At 46.4% G+C, this 10,932-nt stretch overlaps 1 protein-coding gene across 1 annotated transcript; it reads right to left on the reverse strand.

The window, feature by feature from the left end:
• Positions 1-3,003: 3,003 nt before the first annotated feature.
• On the reverse strand, positions 3,004-7,739 carry TUBB1 (tubulin beta 1 class VI). The gene is made up of 4 exons (XM_004430229.3): positions 7,658-7,739; positions 4,929-5,037; positions 4,311-4,421; positions 3,004-4,185 (listed from the first exon to the last, which is right to left on the reverse strand). The coding sequence occupies exons 1-4, from the start codon at positions 7,712-7,714 to the stop codon at positions 3,107-3,109; spliced, it is 1,356 nt and encodes a 451-aa protein (XP_004430286.1). The 5' UTR covers positions 7,715-7,739; the 3' UTR covers positions 3,004-3,106.
• Between the last annotated feature and the right edge of the window lie 3,193 nt (positions 7,740-10,932).

A 10,932-nucleotide genomic window follows, 5' to 3' on the forward strand; every position in this document is an offset into this window, starting at 1 on the left:
GGACAAAGAATTGTTGCAAGTGTTTTGTTTTTATCTTTCTTTGAAACTTGGAAGCATTTGGTTGAGTAGAACCCCATTGCAAAGTTAACTGCTTGATTTTAACTGTTTTTGGAGAATGGAAAATTAATCTGAACAGGAAATTTTGAAACACTTTTCATCTTCTGCACCAGGACTAGTTCTCACCGTGGTACTTAAGCTTTCAAGAACTTACGGCCATTCAGCAATGCTAAGGAGGAGCCCAGGAAAATGTCTTTGTTCTCGGCTTCTGGAGATGCCCTCCTGCCCCTGGACACTTGACCTATAGGTTTTATTTAATTCTCAGCACAGTACATGTAAGGAGGAGCCCGAGAGTGAGTGGGAGAGCTGGGATGCTGGACAGTAGCAGCTTAAGAGCCCCTGAGCCCTTTGCCTCGGGGCTGTTGTCCTGCTGTTTTGAAGTCAAGGCATCTCAGTTGTCAGTGCTTCATCCCCAAGATTAAGGTACTAGGAAGCGTCTCTCATTCCAGGGACAGGAATAAATGAATCACAAGGCTCTGGGGCCTTTTTGATACCAGACGAATCAAGTAACTGAGGGACAAAGGGTTAAATTATTTCCAGCCAAATAATTTAGAGATAGGTCATTTATTAGGGAGGCAGATGGGCTAATTAAAGGTGAGATTTAGGGACAGGGCTTGCAACATGGAAAGGATGAACCGAATAAAAGACAGATTTACTGCCCAGCAAAAATTCTTTGAGGCTCTTCCTCTGTGATTAAAAAAATTCCTGAGCTGAGACTGTGATGAAATAAACGTCCTGCACCAGCCCTGCTGGGTAACCAGTAACCCGTAGAACTACTGTATCCAGATTACCAGGGGACCCTGATCTCACCTAGTCGTGGGTGTTTCACTAACCAGTTGGGTGATTTTTGAGAGAGGTGTTAATCTCTTCACTTGTGCCGTGTTCTTGTATGTGAGATGAAGGAACCGGACAAGCTCTAAAATTCTGATCCTTCTCTCAATTTCTGAGACCCGTGTCGCCGTAGCAACCATACCACTAAAGGAATACGCTCTTCAAAATCAGGGGACAGATTTCTTTTGGTTTCTAGGGTTTTTTGTTTTTTTTTTTTTTTAATCTATTTCTACCATATGAAAGAGTAGGATGCTGAGATGCATTTTGAAATATTTTTAACTGCTCAAATTAATCAGTCTGGGCGGTTAGGATCCAAGAAAAGGAATTTATTTAATCTGAAATAAAGCAATTTGGCCATTTAAAATTGAAATTTCTTTGTACATTAATGATTACTATTGAGCAAACAAAAATCTTTACAGTAATATAAATCAGCGGAAGTTTTTTTTTACTTGAGATCTCTGTCCTTCCTTGCATCTATTTAATTGCCTTTTTAGATTTGAGAAGGAAAGTGCTAGAGGCAGCACGTGTATACATTCTTACATAACCATAAGTTGTAAGTCTTTTTAGCATCTAAGGAAGTTATGAACTTCAAACTGATGAGAGTATAAAGGTGCAGTTTCTTATTAAATATCTGCTTTTGTTTTTAGTGCTTCTTGAACCACAAGTAGAAGGTGTTTAAAAAGCTTTTTTTTTTAATTTTGTAAATAGAAGGCTTATCATGATACCGACAGCAAGATTCTCTTGGTACATATTTTAGTTATTTCCTCATGATGCATATGTGAAAAGAGTGAAGTTTCTCACAATGAGCTACTGTCATCCATCTACCTGCTCCCTTATTATTGCAGATTACAAAAGTAAATCGGGAGATGAGAACCTAGTTGCTTGCATGTAAATATTTCCTGCAGTGAGGGTTGGAGTGTCTTCCCTTTACTAGCTATCCATGGATCGAATAGTATAGCTCAGTGGTAATTCTGGAAGGCCATTAAAACCCTCATGGTACTGGAAGGGGTGGCAGTGCTGTATGTCAGGAATAGGTAAACTGTAATTAAGAAGTCATGGATGATTTGATTACACTCTTGTGTATTTGGTCCTGTTGTAATGTGAGCAGATTAAAATCATGTAATGGTTAAAGCTGTGTCATCATGCAAACATTTATGGCAACTTCTGCAAATTAATTTGAACTTTAAAAGTTCCCTAATGAGACAACGTCCTCCGTAACTGAGAAGGACACTGCAGCCGTTGCTGCTTAATTCCTACATTTGAATGGTTGCCGAGCTTACGGGGTGCCCTTTCTGAAAGAGCAAAGAGGCTACAGAGCGTTTTCAGAAGGTGATCACTGAATGTGAGTGAAAAGGGCATTTTGGAATAGTCTTTACAAGGAAAACCAAAGATGATGATTAATGAGTTCCCAGAACCTAACACTAATCAGAAACTTAAAGTATACAAATATATGTGTTAAAAGCTAAGCTATTCAGATATGTTGGTTGCTTGTTTTTTTTTTTACTTTTTGGCTGGATATTTTTGTGGAAAAGACTGCCACTTTTCTTTCCTCCCTTTTTTCCTTTCCTGTTGGTACGCTGAAGTGTACACAGCCCTACACCATTTACTAGTGGACACTGACTCACATTTACATTGGCTGGGTAGCTCCCCACATACCAATTAGTCACCTGGCTTTTCTGGAAGCTGGCAAGGATGAGAAGGTAGGATGCTGGGCATCGTGTGTTAAGAGAGAACCTGAAGTAAGAGCAGCCCCAGAGGATGCCAAGTAAGGTTTCCAGGGTGCTTATCAGTGCTGCTAATGAGTTGACAAGTTCATGTCAACAGTGGTGGCTCCCCACACGTTCACATGCATCGTTTTGGTGCTGGGCATGGTGCTATGCATACAGTAAATACCCAACAAACATTCTTATACAAAGGGAGTGCTTTATGGTAAATTCGCTTTGCTATTTAAAAAAAAGTTAATACAGTGTGCATTGAATATCAAATTCTTCAAGGTTAGTAAATGCCAGCAGAAGACCCTAATGCCTATCAGTTATTTCCCAGCCCGCTCCCCCCACAGTCCTGTGTCAGAGCAGATGCTGAGTGGCCGTGTGGGTACGGCTCACTGTGCTGCAGTGCAGAATAGGCTTGGGATTGCTGCAGGCTAACACTCATCTTCAGAGAAACTGTTGTGTAAGTGACCACACCCTGCAGCTGAGGCTCACACAGCTTCTCGTGGTTAATGTTCCTTATCTTCTGGTTCCATTTCCGCCTCCCCCATGACCTCTTCATTTTCCTCTAGAACTGCTTTGGCATCTTGAAATTGTTGGTACTCGGATACCAAATCATGGATGTTACTTTCGGCTTCCACAAATTCGTTTATGTCCATCCCCTCACCAGTGTACCAGTGCACAAAAGCTTTCCTTCTGAACATAGCCGAGAAATGCTCCGAAACCCTGTTGAAGAGCTCTTGGATGGCCGTGTTGTTGCCTATAAAGGTGGCAGCCATGTTCAGCCCCCGGGGTGGTATGTCGCAGACCGCCACCTTGACGTTGTTGGGGATCCACTCCACAAAGCAGCTGCTGTTCCTGGTCTGCACATTGAGCAGCTGCTCATCCACTTCCCTGGTGGACATCTTACCCCGGAAGATGCAGGCCACCGTCAGGTAGCGACCGCGGCGGGGGTCGCAGGCAGCCATGGTGTTGCGGGCGTCAAACATCTGCTGGGTGAGCTCGGCCACCGAGAGGGCCCGGTACTGCTGGCTGCCTTGGGCCGTGAGCGGGGCGAAGCCAGGCATGAAGAAGTGCAGGCGGGGGAAGGGGACCATGTTCACCGCCAGCTTGCGCAGGTCTGCGTTGAGCTGCCCTGGGAAGCGCAGGGAGGTGGTTATGCCACTCATGGTCAAGGACACCAGGTGGTTGAGGTCGCCGTAGGTGGGCGTCGTCAGCTTCAGGGTGCGGAAGCAGATGTCATAGAGGGCCTCGTTGTCGATGCAGAAGCAGGCGTCTGCGTTCTCGATCAGCTGGTGGATGGACAGGACAGCGTTGTAGGGCTCTACCACCGTGTCGGACACCTTGGGGGAGGGCATGACGCTGAAGGAGTTCATGATGCGGTCCGGGTACTCCTCCCTGATCTTGTTCATGAGCAGAGTGCCCATGCCAGAGCCTGTGCCCCCGCCCAGGGAGTGGACGATCTGGAAGCCCTGCAGGCAGTCGCAGTTCTCGCTCTCGCCCCTCACCACGTCCAGAACGGCTTCCATCAGTTCTGCTCCCTCCGTGTAGTGGCCCTTCGCCCAGTTGTTGCCAGCCCCTGAGTTACCTGTGGCAGAAAGGAGTCATGGTCACCTGGCCCAGAGAAGCCCGGGGAAGAAAAGGTGGAGAGAAAAGGGCACCACTAGGAGGCATCCTCATCTCTTCCTGATGGAACCTTCCAGAAAAACCTACCATGGACAAAACTGTCTGGTTGAAAGAGGGTTCCCAATTTGCTAGATCGGATACTATCCATTGTCCCAGGTTCCAGGTCCACCAAGACTGCTCGGGGCACATATTTTTTACCTGTGTAGAAAAACAGGAAGAAGTCAGCAAATTGTTGTTTTTTTTAAAGTTAATGTTTCATCAAAATTAGAACCTCGTGATACTGGTCAAGAAAAAAAAAAAAGGTATTCTAGAAGGTGTCTTTGGTAGAAAGAGCCTTGAAATCATATCCTTGACCCCAACAACAATCACAAATCTGTAAAATACCTTTAAAAATTTCTCCCTCATTGTCTATTTTGTTTGTTGTATTGTCAATGACAGAGATTCTGTTCCTATCGGAAATGATTCTGGTTTTCATTTAAAAACCAGGAAGGAAAGTTGGTGCTTAAGCTGCTTCTGTTAAGATTCATGCACCCACTCAGTGACTTCGCCAGGCCTTGCCTCAGACAGGGCTTGGGGACCTGTCTCTCGGAATTCTGCTGCTCTGCCTGGACATTACTCATGTGATGTTCCGGTCTCGTGGGCCCTCCTCTCTCTGACCGTGTTCCCAGGGCTGGTGACCACTGCTACCAGAGCATGGTGTCCTACCGTGGGCCTCGTTGTAGTACACGCTGATCCTCTCCAGCTGCAAAGAGCTGTCCCCGTGGTAGTTGCCAGCTGAGTCGATCCCGTGCTCTTCACCAATCACCTCCCAGAACTGAAAGCAGAAAAAGGGAAGGTCAGTGTAGAGTGACCCCAAAAAAGGCCATGCTGGTGCCAGTGAGCCAGCAGGTTGAGCAGAAAGATAGGAAATGAGAGCTCCTGGGCCTGCTTTCCTGGGTCTGCCTGACTATCCTTTCCCAAGACATTCTTTTGGGCCCTTTTCATAAATGCCTGCTCCATGGCACAATTGACTTTTTGCCTCTACTAAACATGAATGTGAAGACTGCATTTTATACCCACCTAAACTCCTTAAATAAAATGTCAACACATAAAATATTAAATTGGATTTTGCTCCTGTTAAATTCAGGCCATTGTATACATTAAAGCTGTTTTAGAATTTCACATCAGCGTATCTCTAATTTTGCCTTGTAGTGCTTCAAGCTTGTAAAGTATAGATCCCACTAAATGAGAATAGACTGAATTCTTATCTGATTTCACAATAATATCTCATTGCACTTTGGGGATTTATTTTCACAGTTTTCCAAAAAGCCCACAACTAGGACATATATGCATGATTTTAAGCTATGTGCATTTTTGATTATCAGTTATGCACACAGTTCAAAATTATGCATAGCTGTTCTCCTGTAGCTATTTGAAACACATTACACTTTCAATCACATATACTGTATTTATTAATATAGATACGTGCCAGGCTCTTAACATGGAAACAGTTACTGAGATGGCCCCTTTTTATTCCTCTGGAGAAGCACATATTAAAATGTAATGAAAATATATTCATTTATGTTAAAATCCCCAAGAGTGTTTTCCCAACCATATCTTATAAATGATGGCTCTGCTCTGGCCGTGGTCTTATTAACAAGACTATTTTATAGCAAATTACCAGCACTGTTCAGAGTGTGGAAGAATAAATAAATTTAAGTTCTATGACATCACAAATTAAATGTGCCTTAAAGTTCTTCTGGCCCCAAATAATAAGTAGTTGCTGGGGCTCTAACCACTAGACAACACAATTCTGGAGTAAAAGCTAAGACCCTATCTAGACCCGGCACTCCCTCTATATTATCTTCCAACTTCAGAGCAGTGGGGGCTCGTGCCTCCCACTTCTCTGTGTGTTTTAGTTACAAACGTTGTATCTCTGTAGGGTGGAAGGATGACAGCTTCTTTTCAAGCAGTAATATTCTTTGCCCCAGATTTTAAACACCTGCATTAAAAGACTAGTTTTTTCACCGCTGCATTATTCACAATAGCCAGAATAATCCAAGTGTCCATTGACAGATAAATGGATAAACAAAATGTGCTCTATCCATACGGTGGACTATTATTCAGCCTTAAGAAGAAAGGAAATTCTGACACCTGCTACAACATGGATGAACCTTGAAGACATTCTCCTAAGTGAAATAAGCTGGTCACAAAAGGAAAAATGCTGTGTGATTCCACTTACATGAGGTCCCTAGAGCAGTCAGATTCATAGAGACAGAGTAGAGTGGTGGTTGGCAAGGGCTGTGAGGAGGGGAATGGGGCGTTAGTGTTTAATGGGGACAGAGCTTCAGTTTTGCAAGATGAAAGGCATTTTGGAGATTTGGAGATGCACAACAATGTGAATATACTTAGCACTACTGAACTGTACACTTAAAAGTGGTTCAGATGGTAAATTTTATGCTGTGTGTGTTTTACCATAATTTTAAAAACTTTTAAAGACTAAAATTTAAAGACTAAAAATTTACTAGTACAATTCGTACTAGTAAAAGTAATTTTAAAACAGCAAAGAGAACAATCAGATAGCTGTTCCACAGCAGGAGTGGTCATCTTACAATTAGGATGGGAAACCTTGGGCTCTGTTTTCCTAGTTTCAGCCAATTGAACCAGGTACTTGGTAGAAAAATTTAAGAGGGGGATGGGGAGAAAAACTCATCTGTCTTTCAGAGAGTATTTTAATTATTTCTGCTACAGGACACAAAAACTTTTAGGTTTCCCTCTTTAATTTTCTGTTGCATACTGAATGGAACAGTAATTGATCTTTTTTAACTTTAAAACATAAACATGGGAGAGGAGGAAAAGATATCTTACTGATATAGTATAAAAAGTTTCCCGGGGCCAGCCTGGTGGCATAGTGACTAAGTTCACGGGTTTGGATCCCCAGTGCGGACCTACGCCCTGCTTATCAAGCCATACTGTGGCAGCATCGCATATACAAAGTAGAGGAAGATTGGCACAGATGTTAGCCCTGGGACCATCTTCTTCAAGCAAAAAGAGGAAGATTGGCAACAGATGTTACTCAGGGCCAATCTTCCTCACCAAAAAAAGTATATGTAAAAAAAAAAAGTTTCCCAACAATCTTTGGAAAACTGTTTTGAGCCAAATTACTGTTTTTAGATATGTAAAGTTCATTGCTGAGGTGATAAAAGTAAAAATGGTTGACGTGTGCATTATATACATGTCATTATCGACAAAATTGACGTGAATTAAATTGACCCTTTAAGCTTTTACTGTTTCCTGTGTCTCTTTAACTAAAGGCAATGTTTAATAAATCAAATATTCAGCAAGTGCATGCAATCTGCGAGGCTCATTGTCTTCCCTGCTAACTTGGTATTCTCTTAGTTGGCTACGCCTAGGGACCATGGTAAAGCCAGTACTAGGCATCCAACTTGCCTTACCTTGGCTCCAATCTGGTTACCACACTGGCCGATCTGAATGTGGACGATTTCACGCATCCTTGCTTTGCGCCCAAGTGCAAGATCTTCACGGAATGCTCAGACTCTGGGAGAGCCGCCCTTCACCAGTGTGAGCCCAGCACAACTCTGGTCATCGCAGTGATGGTACCAGCAGACCAAGTTATCCTCCCAGTGTGACCTAAGCATGTCCAGCCCAGAGGCCCAGCCCCCGCCCTTCTCTGCTCTCTGCCTATCATCCTTGTGAAGCGGCTGGGGGGGGGGGGGGGGTTTCCTCTCCCAACACAGAATATTGCCTGGTCACTTCCTAGAGTTCAAGACCAAAGGTTGCCTTTGTGCACAGTGCCTGGAGGGCTAGTACCAGCCGTAGGCTTTGCCATGGTGGACTCGGGGCACCAGAGCTGGCTCTGGGCTCCCAGCTAGTGAGGCACACAGTGTGACAACTGAGCCATGGCTCCTAGCTCACTGGGTGACCAGGACCACCTCCACAGAGCTTTCCCCATCCAAGCCAGGTGTATTATTAGAAATCCTTTTCTCTAAACCCATCACTTGACAGATGAGGCCATGACATCCCAGAGCATGAAGTGACCACCACAGCCACACAACCAGTAAGACATCTCCCACCCTCTCTTAATAACCTGCCATGGCTCCCTTTGTCTTTAGCTGTGTTTCCTAAGGAGTGGTCTGGAAGCCACTGGTAGCACTGAGGTGACTTTTGGGGGGACTTGGGTAGCCAATTTTTATTTTTATGTTGTATGGTTTAATGTTAATAGAAAAAACAACTAGTATTTATAACAGTAAAATGTTCAAGAGAGAAAGTTTCCTTTTTGAACTTGGCCGGAATTGTAAAGGTAACGTGAGTTTGGGAAACCACAAACGACAGAGAAATCTAAACCCCATGACTCACCATCATGGCCTTTCCCAACCTGGCCCCAAATTACCTTCCTAGCCCCTTTTCCAGACTTTGGCCCTCAGAAAGCCTGTGCTGTGCGGGTTCTGGGTGACACCTTCACGCTGGACCGTTGGGTTCCTGGCAGCGCCTGCACTTTGCCATCGTACACGCTCACACGGGTGTTCACCCTTCCTCTCCCTTAGTGCCAATTCCCACTCTTTCTGCAAGTTCTGTCGAGGTCCTGCCCAGCCTTCTGCTCGGGCCCGGGCCTGGCTGCCCCCTCGCACCCTTCCTGGCTCCTTGCTCCGTTGTCTGGAGGCTCATCGTTTCCCATTGGTTCCCTTTCCCAGACCGAACGGACTCCGGCAGGGGCTGGCTGCACAGGGTGCCCAACACACAGCTTCCCAAACCAGCCGCGGGCCCCTCCCCTCAGCCTGCAAGCCCCCCTGCCCGGTGGCAGAGCAGGGCAGCCTGGCCAACTGCCAGCTTGCCATCCTGCCCAGGATGTCCGCGAGGGGCCGGGCGGCAGGCTTTGCTCTTGTGTGTGTTTTCCCCACCACCTGGAGGAGATGACAGCGGAATGCCAGATCTGCAGAAGAGGGAACTGGAGCCCTAGAGAGGAAGCTAGAGCGCGGGTTTGGATGAGGAGAAAGCTGGTGAGAGGTGGCTCCGTGAGCTGTGGAGGTGCGGGAGCAGGGCACGCCTGGGGCAGTCTCACTCCTGAAGCCCCAGGACGAGGGCAACCGCACCCGGCAAGTACCTGCTCCTCAAGGCTTCTCTCCAGCATTTGCCAGGCCTGCTAAGGCTGGCCCCCTTTTGTTCAACGGCTGTCAACACGTTGGGAGCTGGGGTTACGGGAATGAATGAGAGATTCAGGCAGCCTCTGAGCTCACGGAGCCCTCCGTGGAGCTGACTGATGTAGGAAGACACCATCCCCTGGGACACGGATCCCAAGGCAGGACAGAACTGCATTCAGACCTAAAGTCCGGGCTCCTCGCTTCCCTGGCCTCGCTGAGGAGTCTGCCCTGCCCCTGTCCCTGCCCCATCCTGACCGTCACCTCCTGAACCCTGTGCACTCTCTATAGGCCTGGTGAGGCCCAAGACGTGAGGCCAGGATGTTACTAACAATGGACTTTCTGGGGGAAAATAGCCTCTGCTTACTCCCACAGGAGTTCATCCACAGAGTAAAAGGACCTGAGCCGTACACCCGAAGAGAAGCCCAGGGGTGGGGAAGGACTCTGTCCTGCGGGTGCCAGCACCAGGACCGCTCCTGTCCTCCACTGTCCCGTGACCTCACAGGCCACGTGGGACTAAGAGCACCTTGTGACCCTGGGTCGGGTCCTGGACCAGGGAAAAGTTGCTGTCAGGGACGCTACTAGGACAATTGTGGGCATTTGAATATAGACTGTGTAGACTGGATAATAACATTGTATCCTCGTTATATTTCCTGAGTTGATCATGGCCCCAGGGGTTATGCAGAAGGAAACCCTTGTTTTTGAGAGATACTATGAAGTATCCAGGGTCAAGAGTCTTCACGCTGGTGGGCCGGCCCTGTGGCTTGGTGGTTAAGTACGCGCGCTGCAATGCTGGTGGCCCGGGTTCGGATCCCGGGTGCGCATTGAGGCACCACTTCTCCGTCCATCCTGAGGCCGAGTCCCACATACAGCAACTAGAAGGATGTGCAGCTATGACATACAACTATCTACTGGGGCTTTGGGGGGAAAAAATAAAAAAATAAATAAAATCTTTAAAAAAAAAAGAGTCTTCACGCTGGCAACTTACTTTCAAACAGTTGGGCAACAACAATAACAATGTGGTAGAGAGAGAGAGAGGTGAGGCAAATGTTACCAACTGGTGACTTTCCAAACTGAGCTGCAAGATTAGTACTCTTGTAATATTTCTCTGTTTAGAATTTTTTTCTACTCAAATCTGAATGACCACATAATTCACAGATGCTTCTGGTCCAAACCCTGCCGCCCCCAAGGGTAAAGAGCAGAAAGCATAAAACGTAAAAAAAGAAATTTGCGTATGCTTAGCAGTATTTTTCACAAAATAAAAAATATACACAGAATGGACCTTCCAGCTTCCACAGAAGTCACCCCATCTTCCCTCCCTTGGTGCCTCCCTCCCAGCCCTTTGCCCCTTCCTCTTCCCTCCGTCCCCCTCCACCTGCCCTCCCCACCCTCCCCCAGCTGTCAGACTCCTGCAAAGCCCCAAGTCAGCTCCACTGCCACCCTCCCGGAGCGTCGGTGATCTTCCGGGACACTTCCTGGGTCAGAGACGCCCCTGCCTCCTGCAGCCACAGCACTTTCCTTGGCAGTTATCACACACGGTGGTGTTTGCTAATCACTTATATTCATGCCTTATC

This window comes from Ceratotherium simum, chromosome 21, assembly GCF_057802395.1.
Source record: "Ceratotherium simum simum isolate JZ-2026a chromosome 21, ASM5780239v1, whole genome shotgun sequence".
Lineage (NCBI taxonomy): Eukaryota > Metazoa > Chordata > Mammalia > Perissodactyla > Rhinocerotidae > Ceratotherium > Ceratotherium simum.